We start from the raw sequence: 24,784 nt of genomic DNA, 5'->3' as shown, positions 1-24,784 counted from the left end.
TCTTCATTTTCCCTTGGAGTATTTATTCTCAGCATATAAACCACCCTTCTCTTACTAATAACAGAATTCCAAAGGCCCTGGGAGGAAGGAACCCAGCAGCCTGAGGTGTTTCAGCACAGCCTGTCCCCAGACCAGGCCATCTGCTGGGGTCGGGGCACTGCAGTGGAGCTTGGGCCCCGCTGTTCACCAGTCCTCCTTGGTGTGTTTCAGCTACCTCCTGCCCCATCTCCTTCCATCTAAACCTGGCCTGGACACCCACGGCATGCGGCACCCCGCAGCCAACACCATTCAAAGGGTATTCAAGATGAGCTTCGTTCCTGTTGGCTTCTGGCAAAGGTTTATAGCACGGATGCTGATCAGTCTGGCGGAGATGGACTTGCAGGTATTATAGTTGCGGTTTCTGCATAGCAGATGCCCGAGAGGCACCTACAGTTGTACCCTTGGGGGAGGGGAATGCCCTTTGCTGGGGGGCCCTGCCTGGAGACCCTTCTCCCAGAGCCATGCCACCAATGTAGTGCCAGGGGGCAGGTGTGGCGTGGGCTGCTGGCCAACACATTTAAGCCATCCTGTGAGTTCCAAATCAGCACCCTCCTTAGACAGAACACACCCTTTATAAACAGTGGTTCTAAATGTCAGCCCACCTCAAAACCACCTGGAGTTTGTTAGAACAGGGTTTGGTGGGCCCCACCCAAGAGGTTCTGATTCAGTAGGTGTGGACTGAGGCCAAGAATTTGCATTTCTATCCATTCCCCGAGGTGATGCCACTGGCCCAGCAGCCACACTTGGAGAACCGTGAGTTAGAAGCACAGTTTTGCCATCTTGGCTGCACACTAGGCTCACGTGGAGTAAATTCTAAAAGACACAGACCACACTCCAGACCGAGCGAATCAGAATCTGAGTGTGGCATTGTTTGAAAAAGTGATTCCTCTTTGGTATCTTTAAGGCTCCCAGGTGAGTTCCCTGTGTAGTCCAGTTTGAGAACCACTTGTGCAGAACTTTACATGACTCCGGTAACATTGGAGACCCAGCCCAAGGAGTTAGCTTCTGTGGGTCTACCTGGGGTTATGGGAAGGAGTCTCAGCTGTCAGGCAACATTCATTTCATGCAAGGCGGGAACATGGAAGCAATGTTTGCTACAGTGGTGTTTTTCAAAGTGGGGTTCCTATACCAGCAAAATCAGCCTCACCTGGGAATATGTGAGGAATTCAAGTTCTCAGGCCCCACCTCAAACCCGCTGCATGAGAAACTCCAGAGGGAACCCCACACTGGTTTTCACAACCCCTCCCGGGGATTCTGACACACTTTTGGTTTTGCAAACCTCTGGCATAATCCCTGACTGTCAAATCCTTGACATTAAACTCCGTATGAGTTTAGTGTTGCTACATTCTAATTAGAAAGCCCTTATTGAATTATAAGTTCTTAGCTCTATAAAAGTGTTCTTTGATCTCCCCATTTTCACTGAAATGGTAAGAAAGATCAATGCAAAATCCTTAAAGTCCATCGTGACAGTAGCAGCCTGTGTTAGCGCGGAGGGAGACTGGTTTATAGTGCCAGAAGGGTGCGCTGATTGAAGGAGTGGGCGCAGGCGCTGGTGCTCCTACTTCTCCATTCCTCTGCCCTCCCTTTGAACTCTGTGTCCCGCTGTGTTCTCAGGGGAGGGTCATGGAGCACTAGCGTCGTGGGAGGCTGAGCTCACAAGCGGGGCCCAGCTGGACCTGGAGGCCTGGGCGCCCTTCCGGGCAGCAGCATCCCTCACTTGAAGTTAGGAAAGAAGTCCTATTGAAATTCAGATGGGTGACAGGACAAAAGTTCAGTCTCATCACTCATCAAAGGCATGCAAATTCAAGCAGCAGTGAGATGCCACTTTTCATCCATCACATTAGCAAAGAGCTGAGCCATAATCCCCAGCCCCGGGGCACGAAGCTGCCCCGTGCACACTGGTAGTCGGTGCACAGGACAGTCTCGTCATTCAAAAAGCGATTCCTCAGGATGCATCCAGAACTTTAAAATATTCAGACCCTTCGACCGATAATCCGACTGGTAAACATCTAAACTAAGGATACCATTTTCAATGAGAGAAAGCTCTGTGCCTTTCTCATGTAACTCACGGTGGTTTTGAAGGAGCAAAAGATTGGCACCAACTTACACTTCCAGAAGAGAGTGGTTCAGGAAATTACTATGCTTAATAGAATATTAAACTTTAGAAAAATGAATTTTATGTGTGTTTTTAATGACATAGGAAAAGTGAGGTTTTTTAATGTATATGAAATTAGAAATCCAATATGGCTTCAGCTGTTTTTTACACATATATGGAGATAGAAAAAAAAATCCTGGAATAACATATACCAAAATCTGAATGATCTCTCTGCTTGGTGTTAAATGGGTGTTTTGGTCGCCCTCTTACATTTTTCTGTATTTTCTGCATTTTCTAATATGAATATTTGCTTGTAAAGTCAGAAAGAGAAAAATTTTTAAAGGAAAGCCTATTTTTCAATTCTCTGGAAAAAACCGTTTCCAGAATACCCTAGAAACCCTGTCAGATAATGTAACGTTCAATTTGGCAGCAGGGATGAGCAGCGTGGGAGGAGAGGGTGGGAAAGATGCGGGTCATTTATCAAGATGGGGCCCAGCCCGGCCTCCGCAGAGCTCTGCCCAGGACCAGCGAGGAGCCCGGAATACTTAAGCAGGGTCTTTTCTCTGTCTTTCAGCTTTTTGAAAACAAGAAGAATACTAAAAGCAGGAACAGGAAAGTCGCCATTTACAGTTTTACAGGAAACCAGAGAAATCGCTGTAGCACATTCAGAGTGAAAAGAAATCAGACCATCTATTGGCAGGAAGGGCTCCTGGTCACTTTTGATGGGGGCTACCTCAGGTAGGAACACCTGGAAGCTCACCTACCGGGCCAGCAGGTGCCACAGCAGCCACCCCGGGGCCACGTCAGCAGGATGCTTCATCCTCTTGGTGTCCAGAATTTTGCTCGTGAGAGCGGCTTGCCATGGCAGCTTGCTAGAAATGTGAGGCCCTCCCATGAGTGTCCCAGAGGCTCGGGGCTCCTCACCCCTGCTGAGTCTCCCTTGCAGGATGAGAAAGGCAAAGGCAGATGTGGCGGCCACAGCTCAGGACTTGAGGGACGTGGTGGCCATTGAGTTCAGGAGAGCCTCAGGCACCTCCCACAGTTATTCAGGTCACCATGTGACCTTGCAGCCATCCTGCCCGTCCCCCTTGTTCTGTGAGAAGCCAGGCTGGGGGCAGGGGGCACTGAGACTCCTCAGCCTCCCTCTGCACTGCCCATAACCAGACACGGAACTCAGCTCCCTGTGCCATTTATTCTTTTTTTTTTTTTTTTTTTTTTGAGAGCAGTAGACCTAAAGTCAGCTCAGCAGGTTTAACGAAAGATAAACACCCAAGATTATTTTAATATTTACAATGAACTTTGCAAAATAGTCTTCAGCTCTGTGAGAGGAGAAGAAGGGAAAAGGCGAGGCAACTTTACAGAGGGCTTGATTGGGACCTGCCGCCTCCACAGAGATGTTCGCACTTAAAGCCCACGGTTGCTGCTGGACAGATGAGAACACTGAGGTTCAGGGAGGTCCGGTAACTTCCTGAGGGCCTCACCCGAGGGTCAGCTCCCAGACTGAGCATCCCTGACGGCAATCTTCCTTGTGTCTCCTTCACCAGGCCAAGTCCGGGGCAAGAGCAAGGCAGGGCCACACACACGTACATACGGGGAGGAGTCCCCCATCAGTCCTGCAGGGCACAGAGTCTCTCCAGGTTCCCAGGGGTTGCATCCCGTCCCTAGGGGCAGGGATATCATCCCAGGGTCCCCCAGAGCCAGATCGCAATGGGCTCCTTTTGGTTTCTGGGTTGCAGTGTGGAATCTTCCGATGTGAACTGGAAAAAGAAGAAAAGTGGAGGAATAAAAATCATTTGTCAATCAGAAATGAGGGACTTCTCAGCCATGGCTTTCATCACAGATCATGTCAATTCCTTGATTGATCAGTGGTTTCCTGGTAAGAGAAGATTCTGGAAACAAGCCCTTGTTCATGCTAATATTTATTTATAAATCAGGGTGGGGCTGCTTCTTTTGGGGAGGACAAAAATCCCACTGGGATTCGGCCCAAGCAAACTAGGGGGTCTTAACCATCCTTTGGTGGGAGTCCTGGCCCCCGAGAAGTCCAGCTCTGTCATGGGGGGGGAGTACCGTGGGGAGGATGGGGCTCAAACCCCACTGGGATTGTGCAGGGAAGCGGCCTACCAGCTGCCCACAGGCATGGCAAGAAAGATGACACTGGTACCACGAATGGTCCACGGAGATGCTCAGTGTGAGCTCACACATGTCTTGTTTTCACAGTGAGGACGGTGTGGCTGAAACTGGGGGGGAGTCTGCAAATGGAAATTTATCCTCTGTGCAGGGGCAGGGATGGAGGGGAGCTGTGGCCACCAAGGGGCCTTGCTCTCCTTCCCTGCCGCCCCACCCATCCTGGCGGTGATTAAACCACTAACACAGCCCTTCTCAGTCCCTTTGGATCTGTTTCTTCATTGATAGTTCACCCAAAAAAAGTACTCTTTGAGTGAAGTTGCTGAGGCTCCCTGTTTGTTTTGCTCCTGCGGTGGAGACAACTCCCAGAGCAACCTGCAGGGGGAAGGCCATCTGGGGCTTAATGGGGCAAGCAGCTGTGGAAATGGCTGCCCCGAGAGCCTCAGCCCCTGAACGCTGGAGGCCAAGCAAGTGACTGGAGAGCAGGTTTGGAATTCCAGTGCTGCCCCTGCAAGCCTCGGCAGGTCCCCAGGCCTCCTCGGCCGGCCTCACCTGCATGCAATGCCTGCATCCCAGAGAGCGTCAGGGAAGGTGGCTAAGGAGCAGCGGCAGCATACACTCAGGATACACATTCCAGATCCCAGGGTCTGGTCTCTGTCAGGGTTGGGTCCTTCACGCTGTTGGCAGGAAGGGTGACCTACAAGGAAAAAAGGCTTAGAAAGGAGCCCTCGGAGAAGGCAGTTGCGTGTGTGTGTCATGGTGATTTGTGAGGCACTTGGCCATCTAAGGGGGCCCCTTAGGCCCATGTAAATCTTTCTGGGCACTTTGCAGCTCCCCACCAGCCAGTGTTCCCCCCACAGCAGGTGCTGGGCAGTTTGACAGGTGGATCCCTTAGACAGTCACCTGAGATGGAAAGGGCTCTGGTGAGCACCTGAGACAGGCTGCCTGGAGCTGGCATCCCCAGCCAGGGGCCCCTCCCAACGGGATGCCTTACACATGGACCTACAGATATCAGATGTGCCTGGAAAGTTCTAGGCATCCACTTCCTACCCTGCATGAAGCAGGCAGTTGGCCTGCCCTGAGGGCACCTCCACAGGGCACCTTGGAGGGGGTTTCTCTGCACCTCCTATCAGAGGCGTGGGAGGGAACCCATGTCCACTGACTCAGTTTTGTCTGTGATAATTTGCACTCATTTCTCCCCCTGCATTGCCCTTCATAGACATTGCAAACCTGATGTTTCTAATTGTAGGAAGAGTGGTTTCCACACTGCTGTGATTGTTGGAGGATAGCTCAGACCTAGTCTGTAATGACCTGTTAGGGCCCAGTCATGCAGGAGGGATCCCCACCCTCCTCTCAGGCCCCCCAGCCAGCCTGCTCAGGGTCCCGACCACTGGGCAGTTCTCAGAAGCATCCTGAACCCTCCCTAGACGCATCTTTCAGGACAAACAATTGCGCTCTCCAAAAAGGCACCTGAATGTGGCAATGGGTTTCGGCCTGTCTCTCGGGTACAGGCCAGGACAGGCAACTCCCCTGCTGTGAAGGCCTCAGGGCCTGGGGTCCAGAGTGCTGCTCAGGGGCCCTCCTGCACCTCCTTCTTGTGAAGCTGTCTCTTGCTCTGTCCTTATTCAGCCCTGACGGCCACAGAGAGTGACGGGACTCCACTCATGGAGCAGTATGTGCCCTGCCCAGTCTGCGAGACAGCCTGGGCCCAGCACACAGACCCCAGTGAGAAATCAGAGGGTGTGCAATACTTCGACATGGAAGACTGCGTCCTCACAGCCATCGAGCGGGACTTCATCTCCTGCCCCAGACACCCGGACCTCCCCGTGCCGCTCCAGGAGCTGGTCCCTGAACTGTTCATGACCGACTTCCCGGCCAGGTATGCCCCGAAGGCCCCTCCCAGAACACAGTGCAGGTCACAGGGGGCGCTCCTCGTTGTGCAGTTGCCAAGTGATCTCCAGGAAGACCCCTCCGGAGCTGGCAGATGCTCCAGCCATCACTTCCCACCAATCTCAGTAGCTTTTTAGGTTCCCATCCTCGGCTGCCTGAAGGGTACAGGCTGCTGGCTTTCCATTTTGGAGGCCTTGGTAGGCCCAGCTGGGAAAAGCGCTTTGCAAGTGCGGCCATCCTGCCTCCCCATATGCCTTCCCCTTCCCCTCGTAGCCAGAGCTGCTCTCTCCTGAGCTGCCTCTCCTTTCCAGTCCTACCTCCCCACCAGCTCCTGGGCCAGCAGATAAGCACAGCCGGCACTCCTCGGGCATTCAGGAAGGGGAGAGCTCCCACCCAGAGCCTTGTTTACCTCCTTTGTCAAACGCTGACTCCTATCTGTAACCCTAGTGCTCAGCATTGGACCCCTCAAATCTGTTCTTAGAGTTTATTCTACCTATGCTAACCCAAGATGATAACTAGGGAGAGAATTGGGGAGGAAATAGGAAACGTCACCTTTCAGAAGAAAACTTCCAAAGGGATCCTTTCTCTATGGCCACCACTTCCGTGGACTTCACCCTGTACCAGCCATCATCACCTCTGAGGCTGTTCGGGTCCTGAGCCCACTTTACAGAGGAGACTGAGGCTTAGCAAGCCTCCATAACCCACCCAGGTGTGCCCACCCGCAAGTGGCAGGGCCGGGGTGGCCCAGATCTGTCCAGCCTCACAGATGGCTTTGAACCATGACTCTCGGCCATGGGGACAAATGACCCAGCCCAGGACCCACCTGCGTCAGGGCCGGGGCGATGTGGCTGATGCCAAGTGTGTGTGGCAGGCTCTTCCTGGAGAACAGCAAGCTGGAGCACAGCGAGGACGAGGGCAGCGTCCTGGGCCAGGGTGGCAGTGGCACCGTCATCTACCGGGCCCGGTACCAGGGCCAGCCCGTAGCTGTCAAGCGCTTCCACATCAAAAAATTCAAGAACTTTGCTAATGTCCCGGCAGGTAAGCGGGTCCCAGGTTGGTGCTGTTTTTCTCAGACATATGCTGCCCGGGTCTAAGCTCTGTGCCACCTTAGAGAGGCCTGAGGCTGCAGGCACCCCGTGTCCTGCTGGCTGACACTGCGCTTTCCACGGCAGACACCATGCTGAGGCACCTGCGGGCCACGGACGCCATGAAGAACTTCTCTGAGTTCCGGCAGGAGGCCAGCATGCTGCACGCGCTGCAGCACCCCTGCATTGTGGCGCTTATCGGCATCAGCATCCACCCGCTCTGCTTCGCCCTGGAGCTCGCACCGCTCAGCAGCCTCAACACCGTGCTGTCCGAGAACGCCAGAGGTACCGCGGTGCGCCGCCCCACCCAGCTCCTGAGACCAACAGAGCCCCAGGCGCCTCCTGCCTGGCACAGGGGTAGAGCCTCAGGTGGCCTTGGCAAGCCCACGGCACACCCAACCCATGGTTCGTGTGACCATACCCTGGGTGTGAGGCCAGGCACCTCGCCAGGTCCAGTCACTGGGCAGAGCCTTGGCGAGGACGGCAGAGGGCACGCTGTGGAGTCGGCTAAGACCAGGCTCTGCCACGGTCCAGGAAGCTGCTGAGTTTATTTGCCTATAAAAGGAGGATGATAACATCCTCTCTGGGAGGGCACCAAGCACATGAGCTGCATTAAATCACTTTCTTAACTGCACATGCACACCACTGCTGAGACTCAGATCCTAGGATCAGTGGGACCATACTATATTTTAAAATAAAACGTTAAAGTAATTTACGTTGAGAAATGAGCAACTAAACTCCAGAGTTGCCAGAGGGTGACTAGGGAAGAAGAAATGCTATTAAAATGAATCACTTCTGCCTCAATGGAAGATAATTTTTTAAACAAAATTCTTTATTTTATTTTATTTTTTTCATACAGGATCTTGCTTTGTTGGCCAGGCTGGAGTACAGTGGTGCAATCTCAGCTCACTGCAGCCTTGACCTTCTGAACTCAAGCAATCCTCCTACCTCAACTTCCCCAGTAGCTACAAGCATATGCCACCACACCCAGCTAATTTGTTGTTTTGTTTTTTGTAGAGATGGCCTTTCGCCCTGTTGCCCAGGTCGTTCTCGAACTGTGAGCTCAATCGATCCCCCCACTTTAGCCTCCCAAAGTGCTGGAATTACCAGCATGAGCCACCACACCCAGCCAAACAAAATTCTTCTACTTGCAACTGACCCCTTTACGTAGGACAGCCTTGACCTGAGATGAACTCTAGAGATTTCGAATCCTTGCTCATTCAGCAAAACTGCCAGCAATTCCAGGAATAAGGTATCATGAATGAAGCTATAGTGATGAGCACTTCTATCCTAAATACTATTTCACTTAACCAGGCCATTCTCTGCCCCTTCTGGCAGTCTGGTGAATAGTGAGAATGTGTCAATAGAATATAAAGTATCTAGGGGCCAGGTGCAGTGGCTCACATGTGCAATCCCAACACTTTGGGAGGCCCAGACGGGCAGGTCACTTAAAGCCAGGAATTCAAGACCAGCCTGGCCAACATGGTGAAACCCCATGTCTACTAAAAATACAAAAGTTAGCCAGGCATGGTGGCATGTGCCTGTAGTCCTAGCTACTCAACTTGGGAGGCTGAGGCATGAGAATTGCTTGAACCCTGGAGGCAGGGGTTGCAGTGAGCTGAGATCATGCCACTGCACGCCAGGCTGGGTGACAGAGGGAGACTCTGTCTCAAAAAAAGAAAAAAGAAAAAAAGAATATATAGTATCTAGGGAGATAGGAAGACAAAAAGACAGTTGCTATCATGATAATTTGATTCTATCAAAACTGAAATTTTGATACATTTGAAAATTATTTTTCTTTGCAAGATTCTTCCTTCATACCGCTGGGACACATGCTCACCCAAAAAATAGCCTACCAGATTGCCTCGGGCCTGGCCTACCTGCACAAGAAAAACATCATCTTCTGCGACCTGAAGTCGGACAACATTCTGGTGTGGTCCCTTGACGTCAAGGAGCACATCAACATCAAGCTATCTGACTACGGGATTTCGAGGCAGTCATTCCATGAGGGTGCTCTAGGCGTGGAGGGCACTCCTGGCTACCAGGCCCCAGAGATCAGGCCTCGAATTGTATATGATGAGAAGGTATCTGCCTGGATCCCCTGGCCCAGCCCCACAATGCAGGAGCCCAGCCCTGAGGCTAGCCAGGCATTCCTGGAGGCACCTGCAGCTTCGGGGCTCAGCATCCCCAAAAGCACATTTTTCTCCCTCTCCCTTGCTCCATGAGGGAGGTTCTGGCTTGAACCAGAAGGGAGCAGGGGCCTATGTCTGTCTGCTTGTAGCAAGATTGACTTCTCCTTAGCCTCAGAGTTCTCAAACCTTGATTCACAAACATTGTAGAGGCTGTAAACAGCAGATGAAGAGTCCAAGACAGAAACACATCTGGATTTGGGCTCCAACTCACATTTAGATGTGCACAGTGAGGACACAGGACCAACCTTGCAGGGCACTCAGGAGGAGTAGACAGAATAAGGACGGTAAAGACCCCTGTCCTTAAGTCCTGGTCACAGGGTGCTGGCCAAGTTGAATGCCGAACCAGGAGAAGAGTGAAAGGACAAGCTGGCATCCCCAGGCAACTGCGCTGCCAGCCTCAGTTGAGACAATGACTAAATATTGATCTTCTAATAACATTTATCCCTGATGGCTATTTGGTAGATGCAGGCCCACAGACAACTTAAAGTCATCTTACCATGCATGTATTGCATCTAGTACCAGCCTTGTTAATGAATCACCCAGCATTAAAATTCTCTTGTCTATAATTTCTTATTATTTGGTGATTTTTCAGATGGTCATTGACTAATTGCTGTAGGAATGACCTGTGCATGTGTGGATTAGCTCAGCACCTGTGGCTGTTGCCCAAGATAGAAAAGGCAAATCAAAGCAACAAAAATAAGAGCTTCACAATAGTAGGTGACTTCAATAAGGAGGTCACCTTGAAACTCAGATTATCATGGAAACATTCACATTTGAAATTCTCAAGTCTATTCCAGCCATTCTCCTGCTAAAATATTATTTCTTGACCCTTATAGGGGTCTGTATAAATTTTCCTTGCTGGACCTTTTTATGATTATGAAAATTAGAGAAGGCAACATGTTGTGATCCAGGAGACACTCCTTTTTTTATGAGTTGCATACACAGCACTTTTAGTACCAAGCACATCAAGCTGAGGGTATGTGTTTTCCTGCCTTGTCTTGCTACTCACGGATAAGGACCATGACCTCCTTGGAGTCCTTAATCAGTGACTAACAGCAAGTTCTCAGTATGTTTTATTGGATGGAAGGAAGGATGGATGGATGGATGGATGGATAGATGGATGGATGGATGGATGGATGGATGGATGGGACAATGGGCAAATGGACAATATGGTGGGAAGTCAGATGGATGGGTGGATGGAAAAGAGGAAGGATAGGAAGATAGATGGATAAATGTGCAGGACAGGTGGTCAGATGGATGGACAGATGAGAAGAATGGATAAATGTACAGGAAGACAAGCAAATGGATGGATGGATGGATGGAAAGAAGAAAGGGTAAGAAAATGGAGAGATAAATGGATAGAAGAGAAAGTGGTCAGATGGGTGGATGGATGGGTAGTTGGGAGGATGGATGGATAAATGGACAGAGGGACATGGTCAGGTGGTTGGTTGAATGTTTGTTTTCCTTGTCTAATTGTCAACCCCAGGGCCAACTAGTGAAGGCCACTGGGCCCAGGCAGGGACCTGACTTGGCTTATTCTGTGCCCAGGTAGATATGTTCTCCTATGGAATGGTGCTCTACGAGTTGCTGTCAGGACAGCGACCTGCACTGGGCCACCACCAGCTCCAGATTGCCAAGAAACTGTCCAAGGGCATCCGCCCAGTTCTGGGGCAGCCGGAGGAAGTGCAGTTCCATCGATTGCAGGCACTCATGATGGAGTGCTGGGACACTAAGCCAGAGAAGGTACTTGGGAGCACAGAGCCCAGGGCCCTGGGACCTCCTGCCATGTGGCAGAAGCTGTGGGTCCCCAGAGTATGTGTGTGTGGCTGCCCACCCGTCACAATTGGCGACCCTTCTCTGCTCATTTCTTCTAGAGGGTGATATTTGCTGCTCCTAACATATCTACTTTCATTTTCTTTGTGTGTGCATGTCACTCTTAGGAAACAAACTTCCTTTTCCTCCCCAACTTTTGTGTTACTTCACCATGCAAACAAAGTATATCAACCCCTTTATAACAATACAGTCCCTGTGCAAGAACAGAGAGAATGTGGGTATCTCTTTCTAAAGTAACGGGGAAAAGGTTTGGTTGTGAGAATCAGAGATCATATTATAGTGTTAAGGCTAGTTTTTTGTTGGTGGTGTTTTTGTGTTTTTGGAAGAGGCTAGTGGTTTCAAGGTTAAAACTCATTTATTAAATCAAACGAGCTAGTTTAATGTATTGAGAGTAAACAGGATATTCTTTAGAAGAATGCATGTCTTTATCTGGGCATGGTGACATGGACTTATAGTCCCAGCCACTGGGGAGGCTGAGGCAGGAGGATCACTTGAGCCCAGGAGTTCAAGGCTGTGGTGCACTATGATTGCACCTGTGAGTAGGTTCTGCACTCCAGCTTGGGCAATATAGTGAGATGAAGAGTGTATGTCCTTGGCCTGGGTTGGAATACCTGGGGTTCAGCTAACCTGACCAGATGAGTTTAAATTGCCATAGCCAAGGGTGACCCAGATATCTGGATGGGTTTGCTCCTGACATCTGAAGCTGTTTTAGCCTCTTGTTTGGATCCAATCTGAACGAACAGAATCCCTCATTTCTCCCTGGTTGAAGCTGGCTGACCTCATGGGCAGAATTGGCACCAATCTGGTTGTAAGTGACCTTGCTCCCTTCTGGTGGCTCCTCTCCCTCAGCGACCGCTGGCCCTGTCGGTTGTGAGCCAGATGAAGGACCCGACCTTTGCCATCTTCATGTATGAGCTGCACTGTGGAAAGCAGACAGCTTTCTTCTCGTCCCAGGGCCAGGAGTACACCGTGGTGTTTTGGGACGGAAAAGAGGAGTCCAGGTAAGCTCCTATGGCCTGCCCTGCCCTCTTTGAATTTGGGGTGGGAGGCCACTGTGGAATTTGGGAACAGAGTCCATGTTGACCACAATGAGAATTATTTAGCAGACAGTAGGGTCCAGAACCTGGTTAGACTGCACTCAAGAAAGAGCAGGGAGAGCAGAAGAAAGTCCACACAAACAGACGTGCATGTATGGTTTTGTGGTTAAGAGACACCAGAAATGAGTAGTATCTGCCAGGGTGTCTGGGGACATGAGGGCACTGTGGCATGTGCCTACAGTCCTAGCCACTCAAGAGACTGAGGCAGGAGAATCCCCTGAGCCCAGGAGTTCAAGTTTAGCCTGAATGACATAGCAAGACCCCATCTTTTAAAAAATTAGAAAATTTAAAAACATTTTTTAAAAGGAAATGAGACCTGTCAGCCTGGTTATGTGACTTTCTCAAGAATGTTCTGCTGCCCCAGATTGCAGAAGGGGCAACAGGGTGGGTTTAAACAAAGTTGGGGTTTTGCCAGGAGGGAGAGAGGGGCAGAGGCAGGGTGTTTTCAAGGGAGTGATACAGAGATGGACCAAGGCACCTACGTGAGGCCATAAATTCAGGGAGCACAACGGAAAGTACCAAAGGATCCTAGGTATTGCTAGAGTTAAAAACAAATTTTTTTTAAACCTCAAGAGTTATGGTATTAGGTGGGGTGAGCTGAAAAAGTAGGAGGTGGCTGTCAGAAAAGACATGCTTGCCATGGGGTGGGTGGGAGGCACCCAGTCAGTAGTAAAGACAGCATCTGGAGTATGACCTTTGCAGAGGGTGCCTGGGGTAGAGTGGGGGAATATCACTGAGCTTGAGACATAATAAGATAAATGGAACAGACTTTGCAGTTTCTCTTAGGTCAGTCTTCGTGAGTTTGCATCAGATTTTATGCCATTAGGACTGAGTGTTGTGACACAGATGCACTCTAAGAAATGATGGTGTAAAAAAGTTTTTCTGACCAGGCCTTGTGGCTCATGCCTGTAACCCCAGCACTTTAGGAGGCCGAGGCAGGTGGATCATTTGAGTTCAGGAGTTTGAGACTGGTCTAGGAAACATGGTGAAACCTTGTCTCTACAAAAATAAATAAATAAATAAAAACATAACAAAACTTAGCTGGGAATGGTGGCGAGCACTTGTAGTCCCAGCTACTCAGGAGGCTGAAGCAGAAGGATTGCTTGAACCCAGGAGTCTGACAAGCAGAAGGATTGCTTGAACCCAGTGGGTGGTGATTGTGCCACTGCACTCCAGCCTGGGTGACAGAGTGAGACCCTGCCTCAGAAAAAAGAGAAGTTATTCTAAAACACAGCAATGGAGCATGCCTTCCTGATGGGATGTACTCTAAGGACAAAACAAAAAGCAAACATATTAATTAAACAGGTTTCAGTAATTATATTGTTGGTAGTACTGTTGTGATTGTTATTCTAAGATGCTGCTTGTGGTTGTGGAGTAAGTTAATGAGTAATTATATTGCTGTTGCTGGAAACCATGATTTTCAACATGGGCTAAAAGAGAAAGAGTTGTAAAGTAGGGTAAGTAAAAGCTTGCAGTTCTGAATTGATTGGATGGACTCGTGATATAGTTGAAAAAAAAATGAACACAAATTTCTCAGCTCTGCTCACTGAAAAGGCCTAAAAACAAGGACCAACCAAATGCCAGTGTGCATCCCTAGGACCTAGACTGTGCTCTCTAAGTACCAAAGTGAACCAGGGCTCATCAGAATCATGGCAGAGTCCAGGTCTGGGGCAGGAAGTGCGCCGGGAACATCTGCCACCCTAGAAGCAAGGACACTGTCAGACACTTCTGAGGGTGAATTGGAGGACCTGGAGCCAGACTGGCCCTGGGAGGCTGGGCCAGACCCTGCTCTGCTGGCCTAGAGACACACACGTGGCAGGTACCTGAGACAGTTCTGCTCAGGCCTCTGAAGACTTCCCAGAGGGAAGAGAGAGGCCTCTTCCTGTGACCTGTGAAGGTTCTTTAAAACTCACCGCTGGCCTGAAGAGAGGCTCACTCACAGGAAGGGAGGAGGGAGCTGGCCCAGAGCACACGGGCAGCCAAGCAGGGTGGAGCTGGACTTGAGATCTGTCTGAGAATTAAGGAAGGAAAGGAGGCGAGAGAGGCAGGGCAGCTGAGCAGGTAAATAGGATTCACATAGGACACAATTCCAGTTGCGGGGCCCAGGGGCAATTATTCTTTATGACTCTCTCTATTTTTAACTGTTTTCAAAGTAAAAGCTATTAGAATATCTTAGTTTTGTTTTTCTGTTGCATAAAAAAATGATGGGAAAAGGAGACAAATATACCTGAAGGAAGTTTTTGTTTGCTGTATTTTCTACCATTTCTATCATCTGCAAATACATTATCAGTCAACAGTGGTGAAGCTTTTTAAAATTTGGTAGTAGGAGAAACTTTATATTGAGAATGCTATTCGTGAGCTTAACGTACTCTCTTGAGTTTGAGGGACAGAGCTATGTGATGTGGGGTTTGTAACTTCCCAGTCGCATCAGCTTCAGCCTCCTCTTCCATGCAGTGGGTGCCCGGGATGCCTGCCACGGGCCGAGGGGAGGCAGCGATGCCGGGGACAGCGGCCTGGTGAGCCAAGGCTCTCGCAAACGACAAGCCATTAGTTCTCAGAGCACTCGTGCTGGGAGCACATTTTGAGTGCCCCCCACCCCAACCCAATCTCCTTTGGAATTCTCCCAACTTGTCTTTAACCCTGACTTTGTCTACTCTGCAGTGAGGGGCTCCCCACGTAACACGGGTGGGAAGGATATGGCTGGTGGGAGGGCCCCTCCTTCCTACTGGGGGCAACCGTCTCAACCCTCAGGGGTCACAGAAAGAGAACAGCCTTTCTTCCATGGGGAATGCCCTCCCTGCGGGTGATGGTCAAGCATTACCCTTCAGACAGAACCCAGCTCTGCCCTCTCAGAACGCAGCAGGATGCAACCCTGGGTGGGAGCAGGGGAGGTAAATGAGGCTCGCGGCTGGCCCAGGCCAGGCCTGGGGAAAGGAGGCAGCCCCTGGCCCCCAGGCACTGACCGCACAGTTGCTGCCACTTACAGGAACTACACGGTGGTGAACACAGAGAAGGGTCTCATGGAGGTGCAGAGGATGAGCTGCCCCGGGATGAAGGTGAGCTGCCAGCTCCAGGTCCAGAGATCCCTGTGGACAGCCACTGAGGTAAGCACTGCCCACAGGCCTGCCCACCGAGGTAATCACTGCCCACTGGGTGCAGCCCCTGGGTGGGGGCCACATTCATAACAATACAGGACACCAGGTCAAGTGAACTTTCAGATAACCCCCAGTGCATCCCCGTGCAATCCCAGAGTAATGCCATGAACCCTGTGAAGTAGCAGCCTGTAACCAAGGGCAGCTCAACCCTGCCTGCTGCTGGCTGGTGGCCGGGATTTGGGATGGTGAGGACCAGATGTAGACCCTCAGCAGGAGGAGAGACCCAGGAAGCTAGGGACATGCCTGGGTTTCCCATAACACTGCCGAGTCACTCAGCTCCGAAGGCCTCTTGCTTTCACATCAGGGAAATCAGGGAAGTCACTAGAAGGCCTAAGGAGGGGTGTTCTGAGAAATCCCGAGAGAACTGGCCAAACACAAATGTTCTGAGGCAGGCTGGGCACAGTGGCTCACGCCTGTAATCCCAGCACTTTGGGGTAGGCCGAGATAGGCAGATCACAAGGTCAAGAGATTGAGACCATCCTGGCCAACATGGTGAAACCCTGTCTCCGCTAAAAAATACAAAAATTAGCTGGGCATGATGGTGCACAAGTGTTCCCAGCTACTCAAGAGGCTGAGGCAGGAGAATCGCTTGAACCCGGGAGGTGGAGGTTGCACGGAGCCAAGATCGCACCATCGCACTCCAGCCTTGCGACAGAGTGAGACACCGTCTCCAAAAAAAAAAAATTGTTCTGAGGCTGTGGGTGTGGGGATAGATTGGTGCAACTTTTCCTCGGGGCAGTTTGGAAGTGTGTTCACGTATGTATCAGAAATCTCAAAAGCATGCTTACCACTTAAGCCTCGGAAATCTCAGTGTTAGGAAACATCTGACAACACTAGCCAAAGTAGGTGCACCCCAGTCCCAGGCAGCCAAGAGATGCTCCCACATCATTTCCTGCTAGAATGAGTGAGAGCAAGGGCTCTGCCTACAGCGTGCTGTCACATGGAAAGAACAGTGAGAAGATAGCATTGCAGCATGAGTCCACTTTGCCAGTACCAGGTGCACATACAAATACCACAGAGAACCTCTGAGGGGCTGTGGCCCCAAATTCCAATGGTGGTTTTCTCTGGGGAATAGATTATGGGCTATTTTCTGTTTCCTCTTTAGACTATTCTGTCTTTTTCAACGTTTCTACAAAGAACAGAAATACATAAACAACCCACCAGAACGTGTCAATCCATGTAGCTTTCCAAGACCCACAGGGGATCCCCAAGGCTGAGTGCATCCTCATGGGAATGCCTCGGGAAATGCCAGACACTTTCCAGCCTGGGTCTCACAGTGGACCTGTCTGCCTCTGCAGGACCAGAAAATCTACATCTACACCCTCAAGGGCATGTGTCCCTTAAACACACCCCAACGGGCCTTGGACACTCCAGCTGTCGTCACCTGCTTCTTGGCCGTGCCTGTTATTAAAAAGGTGAGGTCAGGGCAAAGGCGGGTATGCAGGTGTCTGATGTGCTTCCATGCCTGGGAGGCGTCTCCTAGCTGGGAACAGCCCAAAGCTGTGTCAGGGTGGGGACTGCAGAGCCACACCTTCTAGTACCACCTGGCCTAGGACACAGCCTTAGAGACAGTGGGAGGAAAGATATCAGATCTGGTCCATCATTAGTGCCTTCTGGTTTGCAAAAACCTAAGTCCTCAGCCAGACTGAGGGCCGAGTGAAAACCCCCTTTCACATGCAAATGCCCTGACTCAGGTGGAATGACTGTTGGTGCAAATGGCACAGTGAGTAGTCATGTGTGTGCCCTTCCCCTTCAGAGGGCAGTGGCATCCGGAGCCTCTTTCCCACCTGCCCAGGCCAGAGCCACCCCACAGCCACTTGGTCACCAGGTCCTGGAGGTCCTGATCTTCTTCCCTCCATCTCTGCCTCCCACCAAGTACTCACCATCTACACCAAACACAGTTTCTCCTTGTCCAGCATGGCCCTGCAGACTCATCTCTTTAACTTCCTAGCCCTGGCCTTTCTAAATGAGACCCCAAGGGGCACTCTCCCCAATAAAGGGCCCAGCCAGCTGTGCTACACCTTGGGATTAGCCCCAGCCTCTGTGAGGCTGTCCTCCGGACCCTGCCGGCCCTAGCACCCTCCCCACAAAGCACCCGACTCTTGTGCTGGGCCCTTCACATCCCAGCACCTCTTCCCAGACCGCCTCCGATTCAGCTCTCAAGACCAAAGGCCTTGGCCCCTCCTTTGAGAAGCTGCCCCTCAGTGGGAGGCAGCTCCCTAGCTTTTCCAGGCTCCTCCGCCCACAGGATTCAGGCACGGCTCAGGCAGTTCTGGTTTCATCCACCCTGAGGGGCCTGTCTGTGCAGTAGGCACCCTCGGTAAATGCACAAGAAGCCTTTACTGGTGTTGCTTTGTTAAAATGTGGTGACTGTCATCATCCAATTCCAGTTTGCCCATCTACAAAATAGGTATAAGAAGAGACAGAGAGAAGGCCTAGCATACCCAAAGGTCTAGGCCGGTGCACTTGGTAAAAGAGCATTATTATTACTTCTGGATGGAAGCAAAATACATGAACTCTTCTCTTCACCCTTCTTCAGTTTCATTTCTTTAAAAAAAAAAAAAAAAAGTATGAAATAAACCTTAGAGTCATTTATGACCACGGCCCCACAGCAGGGCTAGGCAGCTTGGGACCCGGCCCGCACCAGAGCACAGGAGAACACGACACAAAGTGTTATTGAGGCCACCGCTGGCCAGAGCCCCCAGCCAGGGCACCACCTCCTGCACGACCAGAGGGAATAAAGCGTGCTCTGTGCAGGGCCTCCTGTGCAGGGTGTCTGCCCCCTCCGAGGCCGCCAGGGCAGAGCCTGCATTCTTGCACGCGCACGCACGTTCACACCCAGCCGGAACGTGGTGCTCACCGCCCTGGCCGGGGCCTGAGCCAGGACTCCAGATACAGACCTGGAGCCTATTTGCCTTGGCTGCCTTCTTTCCCTAAAATCCTGGGGATGGATTTCGATACGCTTTCTTACAGCATGTTGTCCTGGACAGTGAGCTACGGGTCTCCATTCCATTTCCCTGCACAGCCAGCCTCCTGAGCTCCCCAGCTCCCCACAAGGAGGCTTTCTGCCCTGCCCCCTCACTGGCATGAGGCCCAGCTCCCTGCTCTGCCCTGACTCCAGCTTTGTTCTGTAGACCTCTTCCCACCCCCACCACAGCCGACGTGGTGTCTAGGCTGCGAAGCTGCACTGTATTCCTGGCTCTGCCCTGGGAGGTGCCCTGGGGTGGTCTGGGGTGGGCCCAGCATTCAGCATGGTCCCTGCAACTTTGGCCTCTGCCCAGTGACCTCTGGCGGGTGTAGAAGAGCTCACGCTTCATTGAGAGGGTGGGGGGCACCCTGAGGACCCTGTCAATGTCAGCTGAACCACAGGCATCTCAGATAGATGTAAGCTGGGATGAGGGCTTAGCAGGCTGAGACAGGCCTCCACGAGAGGGTTGAGTAGGAAGCAATTTCTTCCAGAACTAGTTCAGCAAACACATGTCCACCTGGAGCAGGAGCCAGGTGGAGTCACAGGGCCACCAAGATGAAGGAGACTGAGCCCTTCCCTGTGCCAGGCCAGTGCCACGGGGATGCTGGTAGGCTGGGAGCCCGTCCTTATGGAACACTCCAGCTGGTAGGGGGTGGCAGGCAGGGGGCAGTGCACAGACACTTGCCATGCCCACACTGCCGTCACATTAAGCACACCCAGAAAAGGGCGGGCACCAGGTCCTGCCTCTGAAGGAGGCCTTGGTGGCCTCAAGGAGAAGGCAGCTCCCTGCTGCTCGCCCTGCAAGAAGCTGGCACAAGCAGAGGCGGCCCATGTGGTCCAGGTGACACGCGGTCTCACTTGGTGCCACAGGCCCTGCCTCTCGCTGGCATATTCCTTTCTTTGCTGCAGGGATGGTAGACATGGCTCTGCTGAGTCAGAGCTCACTTCCTTAGGAGCAGCCCCAGCCTTTCTAAGAGCTTGGCTGCCCTGAAGCGTGTTGGTGGAACGTGTGAAATGGAAGGATGTGACCCATCCCTGTCTCCTTCCTGCAGAATTCCTACCTGGTCTTAGCGGGCCTTGCCGATGGGCTTGTGGCTGTGTTTCCTGTGGTGCGGGGCACCCCAAAGGACAGCTGCTCCTACCTGTGCTCACACACAGCCAACAGGTCCAAGTTCAGCATCGCAGACGAAGACGCACGGCAGAACCCCTACCCAGTGAAGGCCATGGAGGTGGTCAACAGTGGCTCTGAGGTCTGGTACAGCAATGGGCCGGGCCTCCTTGTCATTGACTGTGCCTCCCTGGAGATCTGCAGGCGGCTGGAGCCCTACGCGGCCCCCTCCGTGGTTACGTCGGTCGTGTGCAGTTCTGAGGGCAGAGGGGAGGAGGTCGTCTGGTGCCTGGATGACAAGGCCAACTCCTTGGTGATGTACCACTCCACCACCTACCAGCTGTGTGCCCGGTACTTCTGTGGGGACCCCAGCCCCCTCAGGGACATGTTTCCCGTGCGGCCCTTGGACATGGAACCCCTGGCAGCCAGCCACACTGCCAACCCAAAGGTGCCCGAGGGGGACTCCATCGCGGACGTGAGCATCATGTACAGTGAGGAGCTGGGCACACAGATCCTGACCCACCAGGAGTCACTCACCGACTACTGCTCCATGTCCTCCTACTCCTCATCCCCACCCCGCCAGGCTGCCAGGTCCCCCTCCAACCTCCCCAGCTCCCCGGCAAGTTCTTCCAGCGTGCCTTTCTCCCCCGACTGCGAGGACTTAGACAGGCTACACGAGCCCAGTGCTGCCTCTGACAGGTCTGAGCATGACCTGACCCCCATGGATGGGGAGACCTTCAGCCAGCACCTGCAGGCCGTGAAGATCCTCGCCGTCAGAGACCTCATTTGGGTCCCCAGGTAAGTCTCCCGAGGTGAGGGCACCATCGAGGGCATGCCCACAGAGCAAGGAGACCCCCTGGGAGCCAGGGAGACCCGCTGGCTTCCTTAATGGTCATGTGGGGACCCAGCAGGTGCTGTGCTTCCAAGAAGGTTGGTTCCCTCCATTGGGAATGGGAGTGATATCTTTAGCAAGTCTAAGAGTGGTTGCACCGAAGCTTATTGCCTGCCAGAGAGCTTAAGGTGCCACACAAGGAAAGCCACAATCAACTGTGATTCAGCTTCCACTGGGAAACTTCTCCTCTGCTTTGGGGTCTGTCCCCTCCCCATAACTTAATCCCTTAGCAGAAACTGCATGTCCGTTGCCTCCCTCCCGCACCCTTCTGCACACCGGCTTCATTCCCCCGAGAGCACGGCTACCGACAAAAACGCTTCCCCGTCTGGGTTTTGGTTGCTTAGGCGCGGTGGAGATGTTATCGTCATTGGCCTGGAGAAGGATTCTGGCGCCCAGCGGGGCCGAGTCATCGCCGTCTTAAAAGCCCGAGAGCTGACTCCACATGGGTAAGACTGAGTGGCAGCTCCTTTAGGACCCAGGCAGCAGCATGAGCACAGAAGGCCCCATAGCCAGGTCTTGCACAGTGGCTTTGCTGCCCCTCCATTCTCCCAAATAGCGTATCCACCAACTTGGCTATAAGGCAAAGTGGAAACAAGATGGGGCCCCGCAGACAGCTCCTAGGGGCTCCACACTGGCCATGGCTCCCTGTTTCTGGAGTACCCAGTGCACCTGTAGATCAAGTACCCTACCTAACGAATGCCTCCAGGGCCAGAATTCAGCTGCAGTTGACATGCAGATGCATCCAGGTGATTGATTCACTGTTCTTCCTGCCAAGCAGGAAACCCTACCCGAGGTGTCCACCTGCCCACACAGCACCCTATGGGGACACATGACATAGGCACACCTTGTCATCTCCAAGCCTGGGGTCTCAGCTCCTGCCCTTCCTGGGCTGAGGCATGGTTCAGTAACTGTCTGTGGGTGAGTCCCCCCAGGATTATGCCAGTCTCCTCTGCGAGGGTATGCTGGGCAGGGTGGCCTATCCCGAACATGGTCTACATGGCTGGAGTGATATGAGGCTGGTACCAGCTGCAGCTCCCCACAGTGTTTACACCCCTCACTTTGACTACCGAGCCCCACATGGTAAATCTCCCTTATGAAAAGTCCTCAATTCAAATTGTGTGTGTGTGTGTGTGTGTGTGTGTGTACTTTGGAGCTCTTCCACTTCACACTAGGCCTGTTTTCCTGTAGCGTGAGTTATCCCCCATCCCTGGGCAAGTGGGTTTTTATTTCACCTGGAGCATAAGAGGGTGGAGAAACCCCAGTCAGCTTGTTTCTCCCAGAGCAGGACAATGACCAAGGAGGCATCCATGGCAGTCTCACTCCCTTGCCTGCCAGCTTTGAACTTTGGCAGTGAATCCCGGGCCAGTGAGCCTTGCTCTGTTAGTGGTTCCGGAAGCAAGATCTGGATCTGCTCCCGAGCTCTGCCAGAGTCTGTGGCTGGAAGCCTTGAACTGACGGAGTTCCCAGCTTGCAGGTTGGCCTTCTGAAGGAAATGGGTGTGCAGCACCCAGGTTGGGACCTTGGCATACCTGCCGTTAGTGTCCTAATGTTTAGTTGTTGTTGTTTTTCCTATCCATCCCCTAAAGCCAGATTTTACCTCTTTCTCGCTATAGGGAGAAAGAGGCCCCAGCAGTCAGCCTAAGGGGAGGCTCTGGCAAGGCCATGCGGAGTCAGAGGTCCCTGGACATCCCAGTTTGCAGGAGCACCTCAGTGCCACGCAGGCTGCACACACGGGGCACAGAGGGAGGAAAGGAAGGCAGTTAGTATGTGCTCGGGGTGGGGCAGCAGCAGGGCAGGGAGGCTGCACTGCGGCCCAAAAGGAAACTTGTAGCGCACCCACCAGTCCTGTAGAACTGTCCACAGTTTCAAAAAATGTATATAGTGATGACTTTGGGGCAGTAGGTTTTCCATTTAATATATGAGCCTATATTTCCTAAGCATGTAGAAACAGAATGAGAGAAGAATCCTATTGAGCTTAGTGGCAAGGGAGTTGAGTTAAACTCGGTCATGAGCCATTCACAAGCAGAAATTTGGTTCATTGGTGTTTTCTGGACGCTTTGAAGTTAAGTCACGGATGCCTGATCTGATTGCTTCTGTGGCTTTCCAGGGAGTCGGACTCTTACAGACAAAGCCCGTGGAAGTGAACTCATGCCCACAGCCCATGTTTGGACTTTATAAAGCCTAAGCCCGCAGGCTGGGCCACCGGGGAGAAGTGGTGCATCTGAGCACACCCCAGAGAGGGCTGGCAAGCAGACATACTCCCCTCCCCTTAGCCAGCTCTGCCTTCCTCAGAAGGCCCAGGGTGAGGGTCCCAACCCCACCCAAGTGGGGACCCTGTGAGTTTCCTCAGACCCCTTCTCTCTGCAGGGTGCTGGTGGATGCTGCTGTGGTGGCAAAGGACACTGTTGTGTGCAGCTTTGAAAACGAAAACACAGAGTGGTGCCTGGCTGTCTGGAGGGGCTGGGGCGCCAGGGAGTTTGACATTTTCTACCAGTCCTACGAGGAGCTGGGCCGGCTGGAGGCTTGCACACGCAAGAGAAGGTAATTCCTGTGGAATGACAGTCACACATGCAAAGCTGGCTGGTCCCAGGTTGCAGCCTGACCCCTCTGCCATCAGCCTCTAGTTCTCCAAGGACCTAGAAGACAGATGGAGCTCTCCCCTGAACTCCTTGACTCCTTGCTGCTAAGAAGTGCTGAGAAGTTACCCGCCTAGGGGTGGCTCCAGGGTTCTCTGGTTCTCCGGAGCAGAGTTATCTGAATACCCCATCCCCCCAACTGCTGATTTCACAGCCCCAGGGAAGACAGCGGTATCAGGCCGGGCAGGGCCTCCGCTGGCCTCCTCCATCAGTTTCCAGGAGCAGGGGTGGAGGATCCCGTTCTGAGCTGGGTCAAACAAAGTAGGGCCGGGCCTTCCTGCCATCCCCGGGTCTCAGATGGAATTACACTAGAGGCCCTGGGTTGGGAAGCAGTTGAGGTAGAGCAGGAGGGGGGCTGTAACCCCTGCCCTTTCCCCACCGGAGACCTCAGGCTCTCAGCACATTCCACAGGCTCCTGAGTCCCTGAGGCCTCGGGCAGCTTGGGCAAGCCAAGATCAGATGTCTCTGTGTTCGGGAAGGTCTCCGTGTGGGAACCTCGGAGGACGCTGGGTGAGGAGCGTTGCCCCATCCGGAGAATGAATGAGTTCCTTTAAGTGTCGCAGCCAGAAAGCCCAGAGGCGCATAGTGCGAGTGGAGTGCACCAGCTTAGCCTTTACATTCCTCTCCACCGACAAAAGGAAGGGGAAACTCAATCAGCAGGACTTCAGAAAGGGCCTTGTGTTTATAGCTTTGTCAAGTAGATTTGGACGCAGCTGGAGCACAAGCCCTGTTTGTTTGCACATAAAAATCTTGTTTATCACTTTTAAAAATTCAGTAATATCTCAGCGGTCAGGCTTCTGGTTGTGAAATCACATTGTATGGGATTTATACCAAATTATGTATTTGCTAAACTTTCGCTCCACACGTGTACAGCAGAGTACAAAAAGGAAAATTGTCCATAGGGGGCTTATGGATACAACAGCAAACATTGTATAAATTATGCACATGTATGTATTACACACATGCACACATATATGCACACACATGTGCAAACATAGCCACATTTTTGTCAAGGGTTACCCTTTGTGGCTTCTTAAACCAGAATGGGAGTTTGAAAGAGAGATCATACTCCAGCTGAAGTTTGTTGACCCTTTTCTAAAATTAAAAAGATCAAATTTAGTATTTGCGGGATATGCAGGGGGATGAGACTCTTTTAATCTCAAAATAAACAGATTCTTTCAAGAATGAAGCTGTGGCCTCTGTCTTTCGAGTGCTTATGACCACAGCACAGACTCAGTCCCTCCCAGACCCACTGGCTGTCTGGGGGTAACGGGCAGCCCCTCCTTGCCCACTGTACCAACATGCAGGTGGCCCCTGAGCAGCTTCCAAGGGTGGAGACACTGCTCTGTCAGTCACAGGTTGGAAAAAGCGAGTTCCCCTACTTTTTTTTTTTGTGCCAGCCTGGGCACCAAGTCCCAGGGGGTTGAGGGTCTGTGCTTCCTGTCCACCTTCCTGCCATTCTCTCACCCTCATCCCACAGCAGGGCCTCAGGAGTCCCACTCTCCCTCTCCTTGCATTCCAGTGCACCACAGCTGCCCAGTTAACCTCCAGATACAAACCAGTGTCTGTCTGCCCCAGGTCCCAAGCTTTTGCTTTGGCATCACCTGAGGCCAGGCTGCTTTGCAGGCATCAGGCACCAAACTCACCCTTTCCTACTCCTGGAAAAGCCC

General features: G+C 52.2%; 1 protein-coding gene across 8 annotated transcripts in view; it reads left to right on the top strand.

Annotated features, from left to right (window-relative positions):
• LOC105499251 (leucine rich repeat kinase 1) overlaps positions 1-24,303 on the top strand; it is a 154,786-nt gene extending 130,483 nt beyond the window's left edge. For 7 of the 8 annotated variants that reach the window (XM_011771766.3, XM_071100553.1, XM_011771763.2 and 4 more), the window contains 14 exons: positions 211-382; positions 2,709-2,872; positions 3,871-4,010; positions 5,888-6,137; positions 7,020-7,186; positions 7,321-7,518; positions 9,040-9,317; positions 10,974-11,168; positions 12,108-12,259; positions 15,342-15,459; positions 16,809-16,925; positions 19,531-20,384; positions 20,823-20,924; positions 22,846-24,303. In XM_011771766.3, coding sequence (XP_011770068.2) covers positions 211-382; positions 2,709-2,872; positions 3,871-4,010; positions 5,888-6,137; positions 7,020-7,186; positions 7,321-7,518; positions 9,040-9,317; positions 10,974-11,168; positions 12,108-12,259; positions 15,342-15,459; positions 16,809-16,925; positions 19,531-20,384; positions 20,823-20,924; positions 22,846-23,023 — 3,085 coding nt within the window. In that variant the 3' untranslated portion in view covers positions 23,024-24,303. The remainder of the gene's footprint in view (positions 1-210; positions 383-2,708; positions 2,873-3,870; positions 4,011-5,887; positions 6,138-7,019; positions 7,187-7,320; positions 7,519-9,039; positions 9,318-10,973; positions 11,169-12,107; positions 12,260-15,341; positions 15,460-16,808; positions 16,926-19,530; positions 20,385-20,822; positions 20,925-22,845) is intronic. The other variant, XM_071100555.1, reaches the window with a different exon arrangement.
• Positions 24,304-24,784: the final 481 nt, after the last annotated feature.

Source organism: Macaca nemestrina, chromosome 7 (genome assembly GCF_043159975.1).
Source record: "Macaca nemestrina isolate mMacNem1 chromosome 7, mMacNem.hap1, whole genome shotgun sequence".
Classification (NCBI taxonomy): Eukaryota; Metazoa; Chordata; class Mammalia; order Primates; family Cercopithecidae; genus Macaca; species Macaca nemestrina.
This window is presented reverse-complemented; position numbering and strand designations above follow the sequence as displayed.